Here is a 27,708-nt window from a genome sequence, read left to right on the forward strand (position 1 = left end):
ACATTTTGGATACTAACCCCTTCTCAGATATGTCATTTGAAAATATCTTCTCCAATTCCAAAGGTTGCCTTTTATATTGTTTCCTTTACTGTGCAAAAGCCTTTTATCTTGGTGAGGCCCCAGTAGTTTACTTTTGGGTTTTTTTTTTCCCCTTGCCTCAGGAGACATATCTAGTAAGAAGTTGCTATGGCTGATGTCAAAGAGGTTAACTTTCTGTGTTCTCCTCTGGGATTTTGATGGTTTCCTGTCTCACATTTAGGTCTTTCATCCACTTTGAATTTATTTTTGTGTATGCTGTAACAAAGTGGACCATTTTCATTCTTCATGTTGCTGTCCAATTTTCCCAGCATCTTTGTTGAAGAGACTGTCCTTTTTCCATTGCATATTTCCTGTTTTGTCAAAGGTGGTTGACCTTACAGTTGCCGGTCCATTTCTGGGTTTTCTATTGTGTTCCATTGATCTGTGTGTCTGGTTTTGGGCCAGTAACATCCTGTTCTGATCACTGCTGTTTTGTAATATAACTTGACGTTCAGAATTTTGATGCCTCCAACATTGTTTTTCTTTTTCAAGGTTGCTTTGGCTATTTGGGATATTTTATGTTTCCATACAGATTTTAGGTTTCTTGTTTTAGCTCTGTGAAAAATGGTGCTGATATTTTGATAGGGACTAAATTAAATGTGTAGATTGCTTTGTGTAGTATAGACATTTTAACAGTATTTGTCCTTTCAGTCCTTGAGCATGGAATGTCTTTCCATTTGTTGGTGTCCTCTTCCATTTCTTTCATCAGTGTTTTACAGTTTTCAGGGTATAGATCTTTTGCTTCTTTGGTTAGATTTATTCCTATGTATCCTATGGGTTTTGGTGCCATTGTAAATTGGATTGATATCCTTGATTTCTTTTCTCTGCTACTTCATTATTGGTGTGTAGAAATGCAACAGATTCCTTTACCTTGATTTTTTATTCTATGACTTGACTGAATTGGTGTATCAGTTTTAGCAATTTTTTGGTGGAGTCTTTTGTGTTTTCTGCAAGTATCATGTCATCTGAAAATAGTGAAAGTTTGACTTGTTCCTTGTCATGTTGGATGCACTTTATTTCCTTTTCTTGTCTGTTTGCTGAGACTAGGACTTCCAAGTATTGTTAATAGTATGTTAGTAGTATTGGTGTCGACATCCCCATCTTGTTCCTGAATATAAAAGAAAAGCTCTCAGTTGTTCCCCATTGAAGATGACATTAGCTGTGGGGTTTTTGTGTATGGCCTTTTTGATGTTGAGGTATGTTCCCTCTATCCCTCCTTTGTTGAGGGTTTTTATCAAGAATGAATGCTGTACTTTGTCAAATGTTTTTTTCTGTAGCTGTTGAGAGGATCATATGGTTCTTATCATTTATTTTATTAATGTGGTGTATCACGTTGACTGATTTGGGAATACTGAGCCATGCTTGCACCCAGGAATAAATCCCACATGATCATGGTGAATGATTCTTTTAATGTGCCAGTGAATTCAATTTGCTAGCATTTTGTTGAGGATTTTGGCATCCATGTTCATCAGGGATATTGGCCTATAGTTCTCTTTTTTAGTTGAGACTTTGGTTTTAGAATCAGTGTAATGCTGGCCTCATAGAATGAATTTGGAAGTTTTCCTTCTATTTCTACTTTTTGGAATAGTTTATGAAGAATAAGTATGAACTCTCGTTTAAAGGTTTGGTAGATTTCCCCTGTGAAACCATCTGACCATGGACTTTAGTCTGTTGGGGTATTTTGATTACTGATACAATTTCTTTGCTGGTTATCAGTCTGTGCAAGTTTTCTATTTGTTCCTGTTTCAGTTTTGATAGTTTATATGTTTCTAGGAACTTACCCATTTCTTCCAGACTGCCCAATTTGATGCCATAAAATTTTTCATAATATTATCTTATAATTGTATTTCTGTGATGTTGGTTGTGATTTCTCCTCCCTCACTTGTGATTTTATTCACTTGGGTCCTTTCATTTTCCTTTTTCATACATCTGGCTTGGGGGGGGTTATCAATTTTATTATTTTTTTCAAAGAACCATCTCCTGGTTTCATTGATCTGATCTGCTGGTTTTTTGTTTCTATATTATTTATTTCTGCTCTAATCACTATTATTTCCCTTCTTCTGCTGGCTTTATGCTTCATTTGTTGTTCTTTTTCTACCTCCTTTAGACACTGTAAGATAGGGTTGTTTATTTAAGATTTTTCTTGTTTCTTCGGGCACCTGGGTGGCTCATTCAGTTGAACATCAGACCCGACTACAGCTCCAGTCATGATCTCATGGTTCATGAGTTTGAGCCCAACATCAGGCTCTGTGCTGACAGCTTGGAGCCTGGAGCCTGCTTCAGAATCTGTGTCTCCCTCTCTCTCTCTCTCTGCCCCTCCCCTACTCACACTGTGTCTCTGTCTGTCTCTCCCTCTCTCAAAAATAAACAAACATTAAAAAAGATTTTTCTTGTTTCTTGATGTGGACCTGTATTGCTATATACTCCCTCTTATGACTGCTTTTGCTGCATCACAATGATTTTGGACTGCCGTGTTTCCATGTATATTTTTTATTTCTTCTTTTATTTCCTGGTTGACCCATTCATTGTTTAGTAGCATGTTGTTTTGCCTCCATGTATTTGTGGTTTTTGCAAATTTTTTCTTGTGGTTGACTTCAGCTTTTGTAATGTTGTGGTCAGAAAATACCCATAGTATGATGTGAATCCTTTTGTACTTGTTGAGGACTGATTTGTAACCTAGTATCTAATCTGTTCTGGAGAATGTCCCATGTGCACGTGAAATGACTGTGTATTCTGCTGCTTTAGGTTAAAATGTTTTGAATGTATGTTAAGTCCACCTGGTCCAGTGTGTCATTCAAAGCCATTTTTTCCATGTTGATTTTCTGCTTAGATGATCTGTGCATTGTTGTAAGTGGGGTGTTAAAGTGCCCTACTGTTATTTTATTATTATCCATGACTTAGTTTGTGTTTGTTATTGTTTTATGTGTTTGGTTGCTTCTAAGTTGGGGGCATAAATATTTACAATTGTTAGATCTTCTTGTTGGATAGACACCTTTACTATGATATAATGCTGTTCTTCATCTCTTCTTACAGCCTTTGGTTAAAAAAATCTAGTTTGTCTGATACAATTATTGCTACTCCGGCTTTCGTTTTTCAATGTTTATTTTTGAGAGAGAGTACGAGCAGGGGAGGGACAGAGAGAGAGCAAGACAAAAAATCCAAATTAGGGTCCATGTTCTGAGCTCTCAGCACAGATCCCAATGCAGGGCTTAAACTCACAAACTGTGAGATCATGACCTCAGCTGAAGTCTGACACATTATTAACCAGCTGAGCCACCCAGGAGCCCCTGGCTTTCTTTTGACACCATTTGCATGATAAATGTTTTTCCATTCCCCTCACTTTCAGTCTGCAGATTTTAGTTCTAAATGATTCTCTTGCAGGCAGCATATAGAGGGGGCTTGTTTTTTTTTTTTATCCCTTCTAATACCCTGTGTCTTTTGATTGGAGCATTTAGTCCATTTTTATTCAAAGTAATTATTGATTTGAATTCATTGATAGATATGAATTATTGATATTAACTTTTTGTTGTTTCTGGAGATTTTTTCTTTTATAGCCTTTGTCACTTTGGCTCTTTCTTTCCCACTCAAGGAGTCTCCTTTAATATTTCTTCCAGGGCTGGTTTAGTGGTCACACACTCCCTTAGTATTTGTTTGGGAAACTCTATATCTCTCCTTCTATTCTGAATGATAGCGTTGCTGGATAGGGTATTCTTGATTGCCTATTTTTCTCATTCAGCATGTTGAATATATCATGCCACTCCCTCTTTGCTTGCAGTTTCTGTGGAGAGATCTGCTGCTAACCTTATTTGTCCTCCCTTGTAAATTAAGGACTTCTTTTTTCTTGCTGCTTTCAGGATTTTTTCCTTATATTTTGGAAGTTTAAGTAAAATATGTATTGTGGTTTGCCTGCTTTTGTTGATTTTGATGGAGTTCTCTGTGCCTCCTGGATTTGGAAGTCTGTTCTCCAGACTAGGGAAGTTTTCAGCTATAATTTCCTCAAATAAGTCTTCTGCCTCCTTTTCTCTCTTCTTCTTCTGGGACTTCTATGATGTGAATGTTATTACATTTCAAGGAGTCACCGAGTTCCATAAGTCTACTTTTATGATCCAAGATTTTTCTTTCCCTCTTTTGATCGGGTTCCTTATTTTCCATAATTCTATCTTCTGTATCATGTATTCATTCCAATGCTTCTTCCATCCTTGTGGTCATTGCATCAAGTCAGTTTCAAATCTCGATTATTATATTTTTCATTTTGGCCTGATTGGTTTTAAGCTCTTTTATCTCTGCCCTAAGGAACTCCCTGGTGTCTTCTATGTTGTCTGCTGGCTCTTTGTCCCTAGAGAGGCAATACCACCTCTCTCAGATGGCTCCAAGAAAGGGGAGTATCTCAGGAGATCTTCAGATCATGCCATTTGCCCCCAGGTTACCTGCCTGCCTTCTCTACAAGAGCACTGCCACATCTTCAGAGCTCTATACCAGCCACATCAAGGACCTCTAAAACTTCAGTCTTTGAGCCCCACTGGTTGAAAAGCCTCACCAAAGTCAGCCCCTCTCATTTTCCCAGTCAGTGCCTTTGAGGAAGTATTTTCCTTGTGTGATCCCCTGTGCACTCCTCTCTCGACTCCACTCCACAGCACTTGAAACTCATTTCTCCAACAAACCACATCTCCACACCTCCTACCTTCTACGGTGTGGGCTTCTCTTTCCCTCTGGTTGTACATTTTGTTTTGTCAATCCTCAGATCAATTTCTTAGATATTCAGAATGATTTGATAGTTATTTAGCTATGTTTGAGGGACAAGGCAAGCCTATTGTCCTCCTACTACACTGCCATCTTAACTCCTTTTTTTACATTATTTTTACTTTTGAACCATGGTAATGTTTTTATATACTTAAAATATTGAAACTCAACAAGGATTGGGAAATATAGGAAGTAATTACAAGCAGAAAAAAGTGAAACTAACTACATAACAAATTCATAACATAAATATGCAAACAAAAAACAATCCAAATAACTGTTGGACACATCATTTTGATTATTTAACCTCAGTGGAACATAAGACAAAAATAACTCAAAATTTGAACCTAATAAGTGTTATTGGTATTGGTATAGGAGTAGCCATTTTGAAACTATTTTGTGTATATTTTAAGACTGAGCTTGTGAGTAAATATATTGATGTTGTTAGAAAACAGTGGTCTTACTTGGGAGAAGAGTACAAATGGGGAATGGGAGAAGAGGAGCATCCTTGTAATGTTATACTGGAGCAGAATTATCAACGTGAATTCAAGATGATGATAAAATTCCTAACTGTTCAGTGAAAAGGCCTAGAAAATAGGGGTGCCAGAGTGGTGCAGTTGGTTGAACATAATGACTCTTGATTTCAGCTCAGGTCATGATCCCAAGGTCATGGGATTGAACCCCACATCAGGTTCAAATGTATGTAATCCATGGGGTGTTTTGTACCAGTGAAGTGGTCCACATATACCAAGGTTGAGAACTACATTCTTCATAATCCTAGGGAATTAAATAGCTGAACAAAACAGTTCTTTTTCAAACTGCCTAGCTAGCAATAAAAGAGCCTTAAATTAAACACTCAGATGTGGGAACAAATTTTAGTTATTTTGCTTAAGGGTGTATTTGTAAAGGTCCTATAACCAGGAGTACCAGTAAAAGTGACAAAATTCCTTTTGTCTCCCAGCATGTTTAACAGTAGCTGTCAAGAGACTAATTGTAGATAAGAGTTTGGAATCTACACCAAATCTGTGCAATGTTAAGTTTAATATCCATTGTTCACAAAAATAGCTACTGGAAGAAGTAAGCTTTTCTTGGAGAAATCTTTTTCATTTTAAAGTACACATAAGGATTTCAAGATACTGTTTTTAAGTCCCTGTAATAAATAACAGTGCTTTTGATTAAATATTTACCAATTATAATTGCCTTTAAATTTTTTTCACCTTCCTTTTCTTCCCTTCAAAATGAAAAATGGAACATTAGAATTTTATTTTATTTTTTATTATCTGTATTTTTTAATATGAAATTGTCAAATTGGTTTAGAATTTTATTTCTTTTGAGTGAAGTGGTTTACAATATATAGGATTTCATAGCTTTTTGTTTGTTTTCTGGGCTAATAGCTTAACAGTGAAGAAAGCATTCGTACCTCATTTTTTCTACTTGTACTATGGATGAGGAATTGGGAGAGGTATTTTAACGAATACTAATCCTTCAAAATCCTTAGTTAGAAAGTACTGTGTATTTTCAGTTATTATGCTAGTTATATGACCTTTTTCTATGTTTCTCTTGCTTTTGGTTTTTAGGGTAAGATAGCTGAACGTGGTACCCACCATGGTTTGCTTGGTAACCCTGGCAGTATCTATTCAGAAATGTGGCACACACAGAGCAGTTGTGTACAGAACCATGATAACCCCAAATGGGATGCAAAGGAAGAAAATATGTCCAAAGAGGAGGAAAGGAAGAAACTACAAGAAGAAATTGTCAACAGTGTAAAAGGCTGTGGAAACTGTTCCTGCTAAGGTGCATGAGACATTTTTTTGACACATTTGCACTGAAGCAGAATTGTTTTGTTAAAAAAAAATCTTACATTCCCATTTTCTATAATTGTTCATTTAGATAAGATTTATTTGAAAAGGAATTTGAGTTTTACATCCTTTACAGTCTGTTCAAATATAGTCTGTCAAATATAGTCTGACATCTATATTTATTCCAAGATTATTTCCTTGTTACTACCTTAGTTGTACCCAAAACATAGTTTTTGTTACTATTTGACTTTACCCCATTTCCATTTTTTGCTGCCTAATAGCCATTTGATACCCATAACCAGATGAATTATATTGGCTTCCAAATTTTTGTAGTTTTTTAAATCTCCTTTATGCTGATAATTTAGATGGAAATTATCCATTTCTTAAACAACAAAAGAGGGTAGTTTCTCTGCCTCCCTCCCCACTGAAATACTACAATTATAGAAAGGGTGTTTTTAAAAGTATTTGCCACTGCATATCTTTTGGAAGAAAAACCTTCCTTAATTCTCATGTATGTGTGTAGAATGTTCTTCATCATTAACTGGCATTCCTAGTCATGGGAATTTTATTTTTTCATCAAAATGAGGCATTGATTTTGTTTTGAACCAAAATTTATACCATTCTCTTTAAATACTTAAAACCCTGATGTAACTTGAGAGTTGTCATCCTGGGAATATCTAAAAAGCTTAGGAAGTTAATTGCCTTTTTTATTTCCATCTTAACTATAGTGCTTTTGCTGTCTAAAGTTATACAAACAAAAAACTAAATGGAATGTATGCATACACATGTGTGTGTGTGTGCACATGCTCACACATGTAGATAAAGCAACAACCACTTAAAAATTATTAATGACCTTTAGGTAAGTAGGAGAAGATTTATGTATATGTACTCTAGGTGATCAGGACTTGAATCTGTGTTGACAGTTCAGAATTTATTACAAGATTTTTCCCTTCCTTTTTCAGTAATGTAATGAGTTCCTTTAAGTGTGACATAACAAGGAAGAACCCAAACAAAATAATCAAGTTTTACCTGCTAGAAGTAATGAATAAAATGTTGGTAAATATTCACTTAGAAGCTCCTCTGTTTTCCAATTTGAATAGCTTCTTTTATTTTTGAAGAAGCTATTATCTGTTCATAGGATTAGAGGTGTCTCTAGACCATTGGATCATGTGGTCATTAACCAGTATTTTCAGCTAATGAAAACTTGAATTACCTGAAAAACACAGTTATTGTAAGGGCCATTAAACAAATCTTAAATATTTTTCTCTTAACTTCATCATATTAAGATGGTTCTATACAGTGAAATAATAGACAAAATGAAAGAAAACCTTCCTAGGATGATTCACTAAGAAACATCAAGAAAAGGGGCATTTATTATAGCATAATAATTTTACATTACAATATTGTATATTCATAATTTTACATTATAATACATATTCACATAAGACATTATAAAGTATAAATTTTTAAATCAGTGTTGAAACTATTTTTTAATGGATTGAAATGAATAATCTACAGTTTTAGAATATGGGCTCTGAAAATGGAGCAAGATGATAGGGTTTTATTCCTTATATTTCTTTTTTTTAAAGATTATATATTTTCTTCCTAAGGGAATCCCAGCTTACAACAATTAAGTTGAAACTAGGGAAATTTGGGAATCATAGAAAGGGAATCATAGAAATCATTTGAGCCAAATGCCTTCCTGAAGGTTTTTAACATAGAAATATCTTGGTGAGCAGATAAGCTGATTTGGAAATTATTGAACAGTTCATGTCTAAGGGTCAGCTGTGAGAACCAGAAAGAGGCCTTGGCATTTGGACAAACTGAAAGTATGCATTTATGTTTCCTCTACAGGGATCTGCATCTGTAATACACCTTAAGATAAATATTTTGCCTTTTCCCTTTAGCTGTTGACAATGATTGGTTTGCACAGATGGTTAGTTTAAAAATAAGTTTTGCTTTAAGGGCAAGATATTTAAAGATTTATGATTACTTGGTTCTGGCTCACTTTGTCCATATTGCCATCTTGCTCTCATTCTTCCTAATTGCTGGATGTGTCCATGAGTGGCAACTTTTGCCAATATATATTCATAATTTATATATACCTTGTAGCTTTATCATAGGATATTCTGTTTTGGATTAGTAGTTGAAAGCTTTGAAATATATTTGCATTGGCAGTTTTCTTAAATTATATAAAGTCCTTTCTCCCCCTGCTTTGAGTATATAGATTTTGAATATAAACTATACTAAATGACAATATTAAGTCAAATAAACAGGTTAAAACTGATTAGTAAGACAAAACTACTCAGAAAGAAAGGCTCTTTATCACAGTTTTATTGTTATAACAATTTGTGCAGATAATTATTACTAAATAAACTATGGATTTGTGACTAGAAATGGGTGGCCCAATGAAGCAACTCTTTTCTGTGGTGCATAGGGAGAACTGACATTTTGTCATTCACACATTCAAAATAAGTATGGATAATTAATAGACACTCTTGGGGGTATGGCCTTAGAGCCTTATGCAGAAGGTGAAAACTTGGACTTGTCTCAGAGAGAAAGTAATTGCAGAATTCATAATATGGGTAAAATGGTAGTAAATTGTAGTGCTTTCACTTAGCATTAAGCTGTCATATTTTTGATGACCAATCAGTGAAAGGCAACTTTCTGTTGCCCCAAGTTTTTCAGTTCTAATGGTTAGAAAGGAAACCTTTGGGGTGAAGAAATTTCTTGACTGTAAAGCATGCATTAAGGTAACATTTTGATTAAAGTTGGAAATGAAGTGCATGTTTTAATTAAAAACAAGCAGGAACAGTTTTGGTTTAAAAAACGCAGTGGATTATTTTATTATTTCCTATTCTCACACAGCTACAGAAGAATGTTTTTTTCACTGATTACTTTCTATTCCATTTCTACTTCATAAAATCATAGGATTTTAGAGTTGGAAGGAATGTAGAGGTCTTTAATACAATTTCCTTTTTCTACAAATGAGGAAACTGAATTTCAAGAGAAGTCATTCAGCTTGCTAGAGGCCAAGTTGGAATGAAAATCCTGGCTCTTGACACCTCTCCATTTCTCTTTTTGCTGGACCACATTTCCACTCAGAAGTTAAGTTTAAAAATATATTGAAGGGTGAGATTTCCAGAATGGTGAAGTAAGGAGCTCAGTAGACCCTCTCTCCAGAAAAACAATTTAACTATTTGGAATTATTTAAAAAAAAACAATCATTTAAAGTTTCCAGAAATGTCCAAAGGGCATATAGCAATTAGAAAAATACTGATTCAAGAAAACCTATTAAATATCAGTAGGAACAGCAAGAGTGTGTGGCATTTGGAGAATTACCTGCATATCCTCTACCATACCAGGTCTATGTTACAGAAGCTCTACCTTGGGTGCTCTATTCTCAGCAGCTATGGTGAAGATCTTGGGAGGAGGTAGGGATCCTCCCCCCAGCTCCCACTCTGGGGCTGTGGTTTCAACCTGGCATGAGTAGCTGCCTGTATTTCTTATCCCCTCAACCTTGTGTTTCAGAAATTTATTCCACACAGGCACAGCCAAAAGGACTGGTGATCCCCTCTACCACCAAGCCTCCATTCTTTGAGTGGAAGCACTATCCTGTGTGCAGGCTGAGAATACTGAGGCCCTGGTTTTTTCCACCCTAGCTTACTCAAAGTTTGGGTGTTCCACTCAAGGAGGAAAAAACCCCAGAAAACCAGGGACTTCCACCATGCCCCAGTGCCCACTCATAAAGTAGTGGTTTTACTCTAGGCCCCTTACCCCCAGCTTCAGTTCAGTGGTGCACAGCTTCTTTCTAAGTGGAAGGTATACAGTGAGGACAAAGAATTCCACCACTCTGCCTGAGGGAATTGACTTCATTTGAAACAGCATGGAGAACTCTGTCCCTAAGGACATTGTCAAAAACGAGATTTTGGTGGAGAGCAAATAGGAGGAGCTGGTGCAAGCAAAGCAGCAGAGCAGCCAGAATTTTAATAAAGAGAAACCAAGAGGAAACCAAAAAGAGCCCTCCTGGGAGCACAGTCAACTCAAGATTGAAAAGGCTGTATGCATGTGCTGGGTTACACCTTCTCAGGACAATTAGAGCAGAACATGGGGCAGACTTAAAAGCATTTCTTAATACATGCAGACCCATCACACAGAGTAAAAGCTTTGCTGGCACAGGGAACTTGACCAGACACTGAACAATAAATTGCTCTGATCTAGAGGTGACCTTTAGGAACACAAAAATTGCTCTGATCTAGAGGTGACTATTAGGAACACAGCCTTAAAAGTAAAATACACATCCTTGGCAATCTGGAAGACTATGTATTTGTGTAAAACTGTGCTCTCCAGAACAGAGCAGGAACCTCCCAGCTACTAGTCCCTGGTTGAATGTGGGTCAAAAGAAAACCCTCTGACATATAGCAGCCTCCAACCACATGCATGTCCAAGAGTAAAAATCTTGCCAACAAGTGCATTATGCCCACCCAGACACAACCCTTAGGTAGCTAGACTAAAAGAAATAACATCAGCCTGCACACTGTGGAGCAAATAAACAACCAAGCAAATACCAATCCCCCAGAGGAGGAGGATCATTATCCAGGTTGTTATAAGATACTATTGTAAAATGTCTACTTTATAACAAAAAACTATAAATGCAAAGAAACAGGAAAGCATCACCCATACACAAGAAAAGCAGGCAATAAATGCTACCTTAAGGGGCACAGATGGTGGATGTTGCACACAAAGGTTTATCAGTAAAGAAATAGACATTATTTTAAAAGAACCAAATAGAAATTCTGGAGTTGAGAAGTAAAGTAACTGAAAAGAAATTTATTACAGGAGCTCAATAGTATGTCTGAGCTGGCTGAAAAAAGAATCTGCAAACTTGGATCAATAAGAGATTATGTAATCTGAAGAACAGAGATTAAAAATAATGAAAAATATTTTCGAGAAATGTAGGACACCATTAAGAATACCAACATATTCATAATGTAAGCAGAAGAGAGGAAAGGAGAAAAAACTTTCAAAGAGACGGATGGAAACATCTAAATTTGATGAAAAACATTACATGCCAAAAAAGATCAACAAACACCAATTAGGATGTTCAAAGCTAAAGATAAGGAGAAAATTGTAAAAGCAGTAAGAGAAAAATGACTCCTTATATGCAAGGAAACCACAGTATGATTAACAGGTAAAGTTTCATAAGGAACACTGAAAGCCAGAAGACAGAAGGATTTACATATTCAAATTTCTGAAATTTAAAAACTATCATCCAAAACTATCATTCAAAAGTCAAGTGAAATAAAGATGTTATAAATATTTATTTATTTATTTATTTATTTATTTATTTATTTATTTTCAATATATGAAGTTTATTGTCAAATTGGTTTACATACAACACCCAGTGCTCATCCCAGAAGGTGCCCTCCTCAATACCCATCACCCACCCTCCCCTCCCTCCCACCCCCCATCAACCCTCAGTTTGTTCTCAGTTTTTAAGAGTCTCTTATGCTTTGGCTCTCTTCCACTCTAACCTCTAAGATGTTATAAATAAAAAAAAAAAACATTGCTAGTAAATATATATTACCCAAAAATACAAAGGAAATTCAGGCAAAAAGCAGGTGACACCAGACAGTAATCCAAATACACACACACACACACACACACACACAGCACCAATAAAGTCACTCATTGTAGATATTAATAAAAGACGGTATAATTGCATGTTTTTTCTTTCTTTTAGGAGAATTTACTTTTTTCCCCACTGGAAAATAATGTTTATTGAGATCCCACCAGCTGTACAATCTGCTCCTGACATTAAGCTCCTTCTTCCTTTGCAGTTCAGTCTTTCTTAAGTGGTCCTATAAATGCTTTCTTCTCCACAGTCTGGAATTAGCCATGGCCAAACTTGGTGATGGTAACAATGAACTTAAGATCAGTCTTCTCCAGGGCCCACCATTTGGTCTGCACCAGCAAGGACTTGCAGAGAGTAAGCACTTGCTTCTTGGTTCCCACCACACAGCATGACAAAGTCTCTGGTCACTTCACCATATAGTGGACAAAGCTACTCAGAGGATTGATGCTCTTGTCAGAGAGATCATAATCAGTGGAAGCATTGTTCTTAATCACTTTGCCATCCTTGATGAGTTAGCCCTGGCCAATCTTGTAGATCTTTTTGTTGATCTCAGTGTGGTGATGATGGTAGCCTTTCTACCTAGCCCGTGCCACAGAGAAGGCCACTCAGGCAAGATGCCATGCCCAATACAGCCAACCTTGTGCAGCCCCTGGTGGGTCTTGCAGGGTAGCTTCTTGATGTGCCAGCAGCTGGTGACCTCTTTGTAACCTTTCCATTGGTGATACCAATGACATCTATTATATCATTCTATCCAAAAACTTGGTTCACAGGCAGCTGCTGCTCAGCTTCTCAGCTACCGTACCTCCATTCACCTGGATCTCCATGAGGTGGACCTTCTTCTGGCATAGAGGCTATCTGGCATGTGGTGATGACACAGATAAGCTGGTGGTACTTCTTCATGCTGTTGAAGTCCTGCTCTAGCTGCTTCTTGCCATCATCATCCTGCCACTTCTTGCAGTTTTTAGTGAAGGCCTTAGAATTATGCCAGTTTTTATAGAAGTGCCTTCTGCACACCTAATGGATGTGCTCAGCAAAGATGGTCTTAAAAGTGTGGATGCATTGAGGGGTTTCCTCATAGACCATGATGCCCACAACCACCATGGGTGGTGTCTCCGCAATGGTCACAGCCTCCATAACTTCCTTGTTCACCTTGGATCATGGCCTGTTGACATCCCGCACAATGTGAGTCTGGCCAGCCTTGTAGCCCAGTAAGGCTGTGAGGGGGACAGGCTTGGAAGAGCCATCCTTGGGAAAATTCTTCACCTTCCTATAGTGCCAGCTACTGCATTTCTAGGACACAAGACCCAGGGACCCATGCTTTGGGAGTGGAGAATTTCCTGTGAGACATTCTGCCACCTAATGCTGCCGGTAGAGCAAGAGAATTTTAGAACTTCACTTAAGTTGACTTAGAAAACAACCACATGAATCAATGTGTATTCTTTTGTTGGGGGTGGAAACAAAGCTCTCTGGGAGTAATGAAAATAATTCTTTGAAATGAAACCATATGATACCTAGAATCCCCAAGAACAAATGAAGAGAGCCAGAAATAGTATATAAGATGATTAACATAACAAACTATGAATATAAACCTGCCCTCCTCTTAGATGTTTTGAAAGATATAAGATCATATAAACTAATAGTTTTATCTATGTATTGTTGAGTTTGACATATATAAAAATGTATATGCATATAAATGTAATATATAAATGTAATAGGTATAACAATAATAGTACAAAAGGGATGGAAAGGAGCTATATAGGAGTAAAGGTTATATATTTCACTGGAACTAATCAGTGTAAATATGAGGTAAATTTTGATAAGCCTTAGAAAAACCACTAAGAAAGTAGCTTTAATATACTTAAAACATTGTAGAAATCAAAATGTTACACTGGAATATATCCACTTAATATAAAAGAAGACAATAAAGTAGGAATAGAAAAAAAGACCTGAGTCATATAGAAAAAATTAAAGTGGAAGATGTAACAATATTAGATATGGATTAAATAATCAAGTCAAAAGGCAGAGATTGTCAGATTGAATAAAAAATCAAGCTCCAACTTGATCCAATGGTTATCCTGTCTATTGGAAAAGAACTTCACATTCAAAGATACAAATCGGATGAAAATAAAGGATGGGAAATATATATATCATGCAAGCACCAACCATAAGAGAGTTGAAGTGTCTATATTAACATCAGACAAAATAACTTTAAAACAAATGCTACTAAAGATAAAAAGGTACATTTCATAAAGATTATAAAGTCAATCTGTCAGGAAGATATAACAATTTTAAACATATATGCACCTAAGAACCTATCAAAATAGGTGAAACTTAACAGGAACCCATGGGGGAGGGGAAGGAAAAAAAAAAAAAAGAGAGGTTAGAGTGGGAGAGAGCCAAAGCATAAGAGACTGTTAAAAACTGAGAACAAACTGAGGGTTGATGGGGGGTGGGAGGGAGGGGAGGGTGGGTGATGGGTATTGAAGAGGGCACCTTTTGGGATGAGCACTGGGTGTTGTATGGAAACCAATTTGTCAATAAATTTCATATATATAAAAAAAAATAAATAAACCATACTTTTCTGTAAAAAAAAAAATAGGTGAAACAAAAACTGACAGAATTGAAGGGAGAAATAAGACAATTCAACAATAATATTGGAAGATTTCAAGGCCCCAGTTTCAATGATAGATAGAATAAGCAGAAGATCAAGGAAATAGAAAACAAACAGAACACATATTCTCCCCAGCACATGGAACATTCTTAAGGATAGACCATATGCTAGGCCAAAAAAACAAGCTTCAATAAATTTTAAGATTGAAATCATACAAAAGATATTCTCTGGCTACAATAAAAATATTAGAAATCAGTAATAGAGGAGGAAAACTTGGGCAGCTCAGGAAGGAAATTAACACACTTTAAATATGTGCCAAGGAAGAAATCACAAGGGGAAATGAAAATAACTTGGAGATGAATGAAAATCGAAAAAAAACTGTATGGGATGCAGCTAAAGCTGTCAAGGGAATTTTATAGTTATAAATGCCTGTATTTTATTTTTTTTATTTTTTATTTCTATTTTTATTTTAGAGTGAGAGCACGAGAGGGGGAGAGGAGCAGAGAGAGAGAAGATCTTAAGCAGGCTCCACGTTGAGTGTGGAGCCCAACATGGGGCTCAAACCCATAACCCTGAGATCATTATCTGAGCAGAAAACGGGGGTCCATGCTCAACTAACTGAGCCACCCACGCTCCCCTAAATGCCTATATTTTAAAAGAAGGAATGTCTCAAATCAGTAACCTAAACTTCTACATTAAGAAACTCGAAAAAGAAGAGCAAACTGAGCCAAAAGCAAGCAAAAAAAAAAAAAAAATGTTTGGAGCATAAATTAGTGAAATAGAGAATAGAAAATCGGTAGAGAAAATTAACAGAACCACAAGTTGGTTCTTTGCAGAGATTAACAAAACTAAATTTTTTAAACTAGACCAGTAACAAAACAGTGAAGACTCAAATTAGTAAACAAACAAAAAAGAATGAAAGGATATTACTGCCAATTTTACACAAGTAAAAAAGACTGCAAAAAATATGAAGAGCTATATGCTAACAAGCCAGATAACTTAGATGAAAAGGACAAATTCTCAAATACAAACTACTGAAACAGGCTTGTGAAGAAATAGCCAAGCAGTACAGATCTATAACAAGCAAAGAGATTAGATTACTAATCCAAAAACTACCCACAAAGAAAATCCCAGTCCTAGATGGTTTCACCAACTGAATGTAATTCAAGAAGAATTAATACCAATACTTCACAAAATTTTCCAAAAAATAGAAGATGAGGGATTTTTTTCCCAACTCATTTCAAGAGATCCTGATACCTATGGATGGATAGATGACTGATAGATAGATAGGTAGATAGATAGATAGATAGTGAAATCCTCAATAAAATACTAGCAAACTGAATCCAACATTTTGAAAGGGTTGTACATTATAGCCAAATGGGATTTATCCTGGAAATGTAAGATTACTAGAATCCAAAGTCAATGTAATATACTACAGTAATAGAATAAAGGACAAAAAACATATGATCATTTCAATAGATGAAGAAAAACATTTGACAAAATCCAACATCCTTTCATGATAAAAATACTTAATAAAGTAGGCATATGAGGAAACTTCTTCAATCTGATGAAGGCCATCTACAAAAACCTCACAGTTAAAATAATACTTATTGGTGAAAAACTGAATGCTGTCCTGCTAACATCAGGAATCAGACAAAACATCTACTTTTGCCACTTCTGTTTGCTGTTGTACTGGAGGTTCTATCCAGGGCAAATAGACAATAAAAACAGAGGACTCTAACTTCCCAAATGCAAAACTGATCCCAAAACTACAGTAATCAAGATGTGTGTGGAACTGGCATAAGGATGGAAATATAGATCAGTGGAATACAATTGAGAGTCCAGAAATAAGCCATTACATTTGTGACCAATTGATTTCTGAGAAAGGGTGCCAAGATGGTTAAATGGGGAAAGAAGATGCTCTTCAGCAAATGGTGCTGAGAGAACTGGATATCCACATGCAAAAAAACAATGTAAACTCCTTCACACCACATATAAAAACTAAAGTAGATCATAAACCTAAATGTAAGAACTAAAACTATGAACTCTAAGGAGAAAACAGTAAATCTTTATGACCTTGAATTTAGTCAGTGGTCAACAGCACAAGCAACATAAGAGAAAATAGATAAATTGAACATAAGATTAACAACTTTTGTGCTTCAAATGATGCCATCAAGAAAGTAAAAAGAAAAGTGTTGGAGAGGATGTGAAGAAAGTGAAACTTTCACACACCGTTGATGGGAATGTTGGTTGGTGCAGCCACTATAGAAACAGTATTGAGATTCCTCCAAAAATTAAGAATAGATCTACCATATAATCCAGCTCTTCTATGTCTGGGTATTTATACAAAGAATACCAAGACAAAAACATTGATTTGTGCCCCTATGCACATATATGCAACCGTATGTTCACTGCAACGTTATTTACAATAGCCAAGAAATGGAAACAACCTAAACGATGATCAGTGGATGGATAGAGAAAATGTGGTATGTATACACACAATGGAATATTACTCAGCCATAAAAAAAGAACAAAATCTTGTCATTTGCAGCAACATGGATGGACCTTAAAAGTATTATGCTAAGTGAAATAAGTCATATGGAGAAAGACAAATATATGACTTTACTCACATGCAGAATCTAAGAAAAACAAATGAACAAACAAAACAGAAACTCGTCGATATAGAAAATAGATTGGTGGTTACCAAAGGGGAAGTGGGGTTTGAAGTGGGCAAAATAGACTTAAAGGGATCAATTATATCCATCAATTGTGAGGGATTGTAACTAGACTTTTAGTGGTGATCACTTTGTAGTGCATACAGATGTTGGATTATAATGTACACCTGAAACTTAGATACCAATTTTACCTCAATAAAAAATACTTTTTAAAAAAGTGTGGGGTGCCTGGGTGGCTCAGTCAGTTAAGCATCTGACTTGGGCTCAGTTCATGATCTCATGGTTCATGGGTTCAAGCCCCACATTGGGCTCTGTGCTGACAGCTCAGAGTCTGGAGCCTGCTTCAGATTCTGTGTCTCCCTCTCTCTGCCCCTCCCCCGCTCTTTCTCTCTCTCTCTCTCTCTCTCTCTCTCTGTCTCTCTAAAACATTAAAAAAATTTTAAGTGAAAAGATTCTTAGATTGGAGAAAATAATTTCAAATAATATATCTGATAAGGACTGTATCCAGAATATATAAGGAATATATAAATGCAATTATAGTCAATAATAATAAATCTAATAACCCAATTAAAAATGGGCAGAAGATCTGAATAGAAATTTTCCAAAGAAGATATACAAATATCCAATAAGCACATGAAAAGTTGCTCAACATCATTTGCCATTAGGGAAATGCAAACCAAAACCACAGGGAGATACCACTTTACATTCACTGGATGGCTATAATAAATAAGAAAAAATAATGTTGGTAAGGATGGGGAGAAATTTGGACTTTCATACATTGCTGGTAGGAATGTAGAACGGTGCAACTATATTGGAAAACAGTCTGATAGTTCCTCCAAGTTCCACTCCTAGATAGTAACATCATTCAAAATAGCACAAAAGTGTAAACAACACAAATGCCCATCAACTGATAATGGATAAATAAAATACTTTATATCCATATAATGGAATATTACATGGAAATAAAAATAAGTAATGAAGTACTAATCCATGTTACATATAGACCCCATATATTGTATTCTTCCACTCTAAAACATGCAAATCTATAGGAATAGAAGGTAGGTTAGTGGTTGCCTAGGGATAGGGGTGTGTGGCAGAGGAATGGGAAGTTACTGCTAATGGGTATAAAATAAGGATATTGACTACAGCCTGTGTTATCATGTGGCTCATGACACAAGATGTCTTTTGTACATATGCTGTTCTGTGTTAACCTTAAAAAATAAAACTGCCCATTATTTTACCAGCAAAATGTAGGTTTATTCAGGAATAGCAGGTAATTGCAATCTAGGAAAAGCAAGCTATGTCAAAATCTTAGGCAAGTCCACCCAACAAAGGAGTGGAATGCTCTTTTATAGAGGAAAGTGAGGAGTTGGGAAAGATGTTTATAAACAAAAAGTTCATTGGAGTAACCTGGGAGTTCTAGATATAGTAGCTTTTCATTGGCTGAGATGTTGCTGGTAGAGGAAGAAGTCTTTCTTCCTCCTGCTGGGGTAGTAAAGTAGTATCCATGGTTCAAGGTCCCTTCCTGTTGGGTCTGCAACTGACTGTGAGTGGTAGGGTGTGAGAGCTCCCCATGCCAAACCTCCCAACTCTATTTTAGTGAGATTTCCCTTTATTAATTTTCACATTTCCCCCTTTTGATCAAGATCTTTCTTTGAAAGCATCACTGATCAAGAGTCAGGTCCTTTATATTTAGTGGGTTTTTTTCCCACAGTTCCAGGAAGGACCTTTTCTGACTGTCATGTCCTACATCAGAGGGAAAGTGTGTAATAGAAGGAAACCACTTAAGGCCATATGTGAGTAACGAGGAATATTAGGAGGGAGAATCTCTCAGGCACTTCCCATCTAAAGTCTACATCTTCTCAAGGTCATAAGTATTGGAGATCATCTTGAAGCATCATAATCTTACTGGGTACATCTTTTCTACAGAAAAAAAAAAGGTTCAACAGTCAACAGACTACAAAACTTAATTATACAGGACAGAAGTAGCATAGCAATTCCAAGTTATATATGATAGTTCTAAACCAGGACTCTACGTTTGAAAGTAGCCAACTAAAATATCTATTGGCACCTACTACAACTTAGGGGAGTAAGTTTCTCCCTATAAGGGTAAACCTGGAGTTGTGTATGCCTCCTAGAAGTCTCTGCTTAAAGCAGCAATGAAAGCAAAATAGTGAATACTGCAGGAGCACACTGAAAGGATTAAGTGAGTGCATTTCGGAAGATACAGTACAGGCATAAACATGAAGAAATAGCTGGTGAACTTTTTATATAACAGCAAAACGTCAAAGACAAAGTATTTTTACCTTGAATATTTAGAACCATATGTGTTTTGATAATACAGTCTACAAGCTTATAAATTCAGAGACCATGAATTTGGATAAGAATCCAAAGTTAGTTAAAAGTTTAGATGAAAGAAAGACTTTTGTGAACTCTGAACTTCCAAACGTTCAGAAAAGACAAGTGACAAATAAATTTGTCACGAGACATTGATGATGCTGTTTCCAAGAGGCCATAATTATAGGAGAAGTTTCCTCCTTTTATAAGAGTATGGGGAATGCAGACAAGAGCATTTTCTTTCCACAGGAGAGCTATAATATGTGACAGTGAAAAAAGGTATACAAGCCTAGTCCAGATATCTTGGGAAAGCTGTCTCATCAGATGTCATCTGCCTCAATTCCAGGAAGCCTTTACTTTCAGGTCACTAAATGGTGTGCAGGTTCAGTCAGGGTTTGGTGTTTTTTTAGATGTGTCACATAAATCCTACAGTCTATTTCCTGGAGTCTGATGGCATACAGGTTGGTTAGCAGTTCCTGATGAGGGGCTTTCCAGCAAGGTTGAAGGGTGTTTATGGAGGTGTTTTTTACAACAGACAAAATCTCCAGGTTGTAAGGTGTCATGCTTAAGGTCATCTCCCAGGAGTGCACTGTGAAAAGATTAGTCTACCAAAGCATAGTTATTTTTAATAGAAACAATTAAGTCTTTACAATATTAAAGCATATCTCCCTTTATCAACTGTGGGTCAAAAGGAGGCAGGGGCCAAATGCAGTGGACATCCTATGACTATCTTAAAGGGTGAGAGTTTATGAGTTCCCAAGGGAGTGGATCTGAGATTTAGAAGGACCAGTAACCAGGCTTTGGGCCAAAGATTTTGGAGAGTTACTACAAATTTTGTCAATTAAGTCTTAATAGTGCTGTTAGTGAGTGTGACTAACTCTGAGAATTGAGGGTGGTATGGCACAATGAAAGTATTATAACACCAGGCAAACACAATTGTCAAAGCACCTGACCAGTAAAATATGTTCCTCAATCACTATAAAGTTCAAGAGGGGTTCCCCAGGAATACTCATTTCTAACAGAATTTTAGCCATGGAAGTGGTGTTGGCCTGTCTACAAGAGAATGCTTTGGTCCAGTGAGAAAACATACAAACCATGACTAAAACATGTACCCCCATGAAATGGAAAAGCTGTGTGAAATCCATTTGTACTGTTTTTGGATTCCCTGGTTTGTATTTTGGACAGGTGGAACAAGCAAAGTAGGCACCTTTTGCATCCTGATTAACTTTTTCCCACCAATATTGGTTCATGAATGCTATCATTTTGTAAGAGGATCAATGGTTTAATGCATGCACAGTTGTAAATAGTGGGAATTTTAGGATGTCTGGTAGGGCCAGATTGTTATTTGGTCCAAACCAGAGTTCTCTTTTTCTTGAGCCATCAATTATTAGATGTCCAGTGTTGTTTTTCCCTTTTGGGGGCCAATTGTTGGGTATCTCTTGTCAATTTTTTCTAAAACTTATCATTTGGGAGAACATCCCCTTGGAATATGATGGGATTTGGCTCTTGGTATCCTTGAGAGCAACATTTTCATTGGAAATATAAGTGAGGTGGATTAGTTTGGCTTCCAGGATGTGGAGTCTGGAACCTTAACAGCCAGAGCAGCTGACAAGAGTATGGCATCGAATAAATGTTTGGACATAGGCATTTCTAATATTGTTCCTATTGAAGGTAAGGACATCTCATTGTTTCAATACTAATTCCAAAGTCATGAGCTACCCCAAAGGCACACCAACTAATGGTATAATGCTTGCAGTTTTGCCTTGGCTAAAGTACAAGAGGCTCAAGTAAGGGTGTATAATTCAGCCTGTTGGGCCCAAGGAGCCAAAATGTAAAAGTGCCATCTCAATGACTTCAAAAGGAGTTATAATAGCATACCCAACAAAATATTTACCATTTCATTCTTTAAATAAGAACTATTAGTTCTTCCAATCCATGAGCACGGAATGTTTTTCCATTTCTTTATATCTTCTTCAATTTCCTTCATAAGATTTCTATAGTTTTCAGCATACAGATCTTTTACATCTTTGTTAGATTTATTCCTAGGTATTTTATGCTTCTTGGTGCAATTGTGAATGGGATCAGTTTCTTTATTTGTCTTTCTGTTACTTCATTATTAGTGTATAAGAATGCAACTGATTTCTGTACATTGATTTTGTATCCTACAACTTTGCTGAATCCATGTATCAGTTCTAGCAGACTTTTGGTGGAGTCTACCAGATTTTCCATGTATAATATGTCACCTGCAAAAAGTGAAAGCTTAACTTCATCTTTGCCAATTTTGATGCCTTTGATTTCCTTTTCTTGTCTGATTGCTGATGCTAGAACTTCCAACACTGTTAAACAACAGCGGTGAGAGTGGGCATCCCTGTCGTGTTCCTGATCTCAGGGAGAAAGCTCTCAGTTTTTCCCCATTGAGGATGATGTTATCTGTGGGCTTTTCATAAATGGCTTTTATGATGTGTAAGTATGTTCCTTCTATCCCGACTTTCTCAAGGGTTTTTATTAAGAAAGGGTGCTGAATTTTGTCAAATGCTTTTTCTGCATCCATTGACAGGATCATATGGTTCTTATCTTTACATTTATTAATGTGATATATCACATTGATTGATTTGTGAATGTTGAACCAGCCCTGCATCCCAGGAATGAATCCCACTTGGTCATGGTGAATAATTCTTTTTACAGCTGTTGAATTCTATTTGCTAGTATCTTATTGTCAAAATGTCAATACTACCCAAAGCTATCTACACATTCAATGCAATCCCAATCAAAATTGCACCAGCATTCTTCTCGAAACTAGAACAAGCAATCCTAAAATTCATATGGAACCACAAAAGGCCCCGAATAGCCAAAGTAATTTTGAAGAAGAAGACCAAAGCAGGAGGCATCACAATCCCAGACTTTAGCCTCTACTACAAAGCTGTCATCATCAAGACAGCATGGTATTGGCACAAAAACAGACACTTAGACCAATGGAATAGAATAGAAACCCCAGAACTAGACCCACAAACGTATGACCAACTCATCTTTGACAAAGCAGGAAAGAACATCCAATGGAAAAAAGACAGTCCCTTTAACAAATGGTGCTGGGAGAACTGGACAGCAACATGCAGAAGATTGAAACTAGACCACTTTCTCACACCATTCACAAAAATGAACTCAAAATGGATAATGGACCTGAATGTGAGACAGGAAACCATCAAAACCCTTGAGGAGAAAACAGGAAAAGACCTTTCTGACCTCAGCCGTAGCAATCTCTTACTTGACACATCCCCAAAGGCAAGTAAATTAAAAGGAAAAGTGAACTACTGGGACCTTATGAAGATAAAAAGCTTCTGCACAGCAAAGGAAACAACCAACAAAACTAAAAGGCAGCCAACGGAATGGGAAAAGATATTTGCAAATGACATATCATACTAAGGGCTAATATCCAAAATCTATAAAGAGCTCACCAAACTCCACACCCGAAAAACAAATAACCCAGTGAGGAAATGGGCAGAAAACATGAATAGACACTTGTGTAAAGAAGACATCCGGATGGCCAACAGGCACATGAAATGATGCTCAACGTCGCTCCTCATCAGGGAAATACAAATCAAAACCACACTCAGATATCACCTCAGGCCAGTCAGAGTGGCCAAAATGGACAAATCAGGAGACTATAGATGCTGGAGAGGATGTGGAGAAACAGGAACCCTCTTGCACTGTTGGTGGGAATTCAGACTGGTGTAGCCACTCTGGAAAACAGTGTGGAGGTTCCTCAGAAAATTAAAAATAGACCTACCCTATGACCCAGCAGTAGCACTGCTAGGTATTTCCCCAGGGGATACAGGAGTACTGATGCATAGGGGCACTTGTACCCCAATGTTTATAGCAGCACTCTCAACAATAGCCAAATTGTGGAAAGAGCCTAAATGTCCATCAACTGATGAATGGATAAAGAAATTGTGGTTTATATACACAATGGAGTACTATGTGGCAATGAGAAAGAATGAAATATGGTCTTTTGTAGCAACGTGGATGGAACAGGAGAGTGTGATGCTAAGTGAAATAAGCCATATAGAGAAAGACAGATACCGTATGTTTTCACTCTTATGTGGATCCTGAGAAACTTAACAGAAACCCATGAGGGAGGGGAAGGAAAAAAAAAAGAGGTTAGAGTGGGAGAGAGCCAAAGCATAAGAGACTGTTAAAAACTGAGAACAAACTGAGGGTTGATGGGGGTGGGAGGGAGGGGCGGGTGGGTGATGGTAATTGAGGAGGGCACCTTTTGGGATGAGCACTGGGTGTTGTATGGAAACCAATTTGTCAATAAACTTCATATAAAAAAAAAACTGAGAACAAACTGAGGGTTGATGGGAGGTGGGAGGGAGGGGAGGGTGGGTGATGGGTATTGAGGAGGGCATCTTTTGGGATGAGCACTGGGTGTTGTATGGAAACCAAATTGACAGTAAATTTCATATATTAAAAAAATAAACAAATGTTTGAAAAAAGAAAAAATAAATGAATAAGGACTATTAGTAAACCATGAAAAATCTGCCTTGGCTGGAGAAGTTACTTGGAAATTATCATGGGGAGTCAAAAGTTAACCTATCAGTATTGAGCAGGTGTGAAGTGTTTCATCTGGATCCAAATGTAGTCCTTGTTTCAAGATCCAATACGCTTAGTATTTAACCTGAATCCGGGTAAACTGCAATTGTTCTCTGGAGAATTTATATCCTGTAAGGCCAAAAGTTTAACAGGTGGATGCTATTTTCCTGTGAAGAGATTTGAGAAGGGGAGTAGAGAAGCAAATTATCTGCATATTGTAACAAATTAGAGCCTGCAGAAAATTTTATTCTCATTTAAATCAGTTTTTAAGGTTTGTGAGAAGTAAAAAGGACTGTCTGTGAAACCCTGGCATTACTGCCCAGGTGCATTTCCATTCTTCCCAAGTGAAAGCAAAAAGGTATTGACTACCCTAATCAACTGGAATACTAAAAATGCACTGCATAAGTCAATTACAGTGAAAAATTTGCTTTCAGTGGTAATGGATATCAGTAGTGTGGGGTAGGGGTTGGTTAGGAACAATCGGGTACCAAGGGATGACAATGTTATTTTTTATTCAGAGCTCCTAGACAAACCTCAATCCTCAGCCATTGGGTTTTCTCACAGGTAAAATAGCGGTGTTACAAGGATTAATGCAGGGAATAATGAGACCCTGGGCCTTATAATCTATTGTGGGCTTGATGCCCTCAAAGTCTTCTTTACTTATAGGCATTGATTAATTCTGGAGAGAGATTTTGAGCAATCTATTTGAATCTTGGAGGTGCGCTATGGATTCTGGCAATATCAGCTGAGGATTTTGTCCATTTTTGCCCATTAGGATGGTAGTTGATCTAATAGGTATAAATGATCAGTGTCCCCAGATTCAGCTATAGTACCATCAGAGACAGAACATAGAAAAGATGATGAAGTGTTATTTATTTCCCCTGGTTCGCTATTTTGATTACTACTGTCGAATTATAGAATTGTTTCCCCCTTTTGGGAAAAATTCTGTCTGGCATGATAGTTTTCTATGAGATATGGGGCCAATAAATGAATAGTAGTGGAGGAATTAAGGAGAAGAAGGGTGAGTATCCCACAAAGAGCCTAGGCAGAATGAAATAGGTTAAGAGACCGGAACCTGTGAGGTTTATTAAATACCATCACTACTTGAACTGTTTTAGCACTCTCAAGAAGGGACTGCTTTATAGCAGTGGGGTTAAGCACCAGGATTGTAGCTCTGGTGTCAATAAGGACAAGGAAAGAGTTTCATTCCCAATCTGGAGAGCATTTTCTCTAAGCCATTTAAGAAGAAAGATTGGGGGTGCCTGGGTGGCTCAGTTGGTTAAACATTCAACTTTGGCTCAGGTCATGATCTCACTGTTCATGAGTTTGAGCCCCACATCAGGCTCTGTGCTGTCAGCACAGTGCCCACTTCAGATCCTCTGCCTTCCTCTCTCTGCCACTCCCTCGCTCTCTCATGCTCGTTCTCTCTCACTCTCTCTCTTTCTCTTTCTCAAAATAAGTAAACATTTTAAAAAATAAGGAAGATTGGAAGAACCCCTATAGTTCCTCAGAGCCCCAATCACTGGGAATTAAGAGGACATTGGAAAAGTTGGTTAGAGGCCTAAAGCTACCTGGAACACTTAAATTTGTAACAATATCTTTTTTAATGCCCTGGTTCTTTGCAATAATACCATAAACTAGAAGGTTTTTGGTTTCCTTTAGGGGCCTGCATTTGCTGAAGTTAAAAATTGAGAATTTGAATGGTCTTTATTTTAGGTGACTCATCTAGGATACAAATTGGCTGGTTCTTTTAACTAAAAAGGAATGATCCTCAGTCAGCCCATTAATGAACATAGAGTTAAATGCTACCCAGGTGGTTTCAATATCTAAAGGAAGACCAAAATTTTCTTTAAAAGACAATTTGGAGTTGATTGTGATAGTCATGAACAGGTTCATAAGACTTGTGTGCAAGGCTGAATTTTGTTCCAGTCAGCAGGTTTAGAAAAAACTGTGGGGTGGCTCCAAACTCTTGATTCGGCATAGGTCATGATCTCATGATTCATGGGATTGAACCCCATGTCAGGCTCTATGTTGACAGCTCAGAGCCTGCTTGGGATTCTATCTCTCTCTCTGCCCTACCTCCCCCACTTTCAAAATAAATAAATAAATGAAAACTTAAGAAAAAAGCTACTGTAATCGCTCTGTGGAAATTTCCAATGAGTGATCTAGCATCGTGCCAAATTTAGGGGTTTGTTTCCCTAAATCCTCTTCAGAATGTTCCTTTCTGGCTAGTTTCATTCAATGTTTGACATGGTCCTCACCAACAAATATGTGTACTAATTGATATAAATCTGAGAAACCAGGTTGATAACCTTACATAGCTATACTAAAATTCTTAGCAAATCTATGGAGGCCCTCAGTCACTTTAAGAAACTCTTTAACCATGGCTTGCAATTCAGCCTTATACCAGGGAACATAAGAAAGTTGAGGTTTATTTTCATCCTCAGAAAATTTAAAGAGACAGGTTTTGGCAGGTTCAGGAGATGAGTGAGTGGGGAAAGATTTAGAAGACAAGGAAAGTTTAGCAGAGAGAATAGAAAAAAACTGTGTAAGAGGCAGGGCCTGAAGACAAGGTAGCCACCACATGTCTACAGACAAAGAAGACTGGAGAGGAAAAAAAGAGGCCTCAGAAGCCATTTTGACTTTTTAAAATTGTTTTCCTCAGTTAATTTAGAAATAGTATTTTGCAGAAGAAATGTAGAATCCTGAAAATATCTGGAAGCCTCAAGGTACCATTTAAAATCAGCATCCCATTCAGGTTTTTTTTTTTTTCCTTTTCTCTTGAGAAGCTGTGAATTTCTAATTTGATTTGAGTGAAACAAGTTTGGTAAGATTGGAAGTTTTCCTTAATGGCCATTGAATTTCTAAATTACTTTTGGTTAAAAGACTCCACCAAAAAATTGCTAGAATTGATATATGAATTCAGTCAAGTTTCAGGATACAAAATCAACATACGGAAACCTGTTGCATTTCTAGACACCAATAATAAATCAGCAGAAAGAGAAATCAAGGAATCAATTCCCTTTACAATTACACCAAAATCCACAAGGTACCTAGGAGTTAACCTAACCAAAGAGGGGAAAGACTTGTTCTCTGAAAACTATAAAACACTGATGAAAGAAATTGAATATGACACAAAGAAATGGAAAGACATTCCATTCTCATTGATCAGAAGAACAAATATTGTTAAGATGTCTATATTACCCAAAGCAATCTACACATTTAATGCAATCTCTATCGGGGCGC

General features: G+C 36.9%; 1 protein-coding gene and 1 pseudogene across 2 annotated transcripts in view; one reads left to right on the top strand and one right to left on the bottom strand.

Moving 5' to 3' along the window:
* The window catches only part of ABCB7 (ATP binding cassette subfamily B member 7), a 184,940-nt gene extending 175,929 nt beyond the window's left edge, over window positions 1-9,011 (top strand). For both annotated transcript variants that reach the window (XM_047097817.1, XM_047097818.1), the window contains one exon: window positions 6,393-9,011. In XM_047097817.1, the coding sequence (XP_046953773.1) occupies window positions 6,393-6,608 (216 nt within the window). In that variant the 3' untranslated portion in view covers window positions 6,609-9,011. The remainder of the gene's footprint in view (window positions 1-6,392) is intronic.
* Window positions 9,012-12,431: 3,420 nt separating this feature from the next.
* On the bottom strand, window positions 12,432-13,597 carry LOC124525450 (60S ribosomal protein L3-like; annotated as a pseudogene).
* Window positions 13,598-27,708: the final 14,111 nt, after the last annotated feature.

The sequence above is a fragment of the Lynx rufus genome, unplaced genomic scaffold (assembly GCF_022079265.1).
Source record: "Lynx rufus isolate CCGP_SWC_20201006 ecotype Redwood Valley unplaced genomic scaffold, mLynRuf1.p SCAF_42, whole genome shotgun sequence".
Lineage (NCBI taxonomy): Eukaryota > Metazoa > Chordata > Mammalia > Carnivora > Felidae > Lynx > Lynx rufus.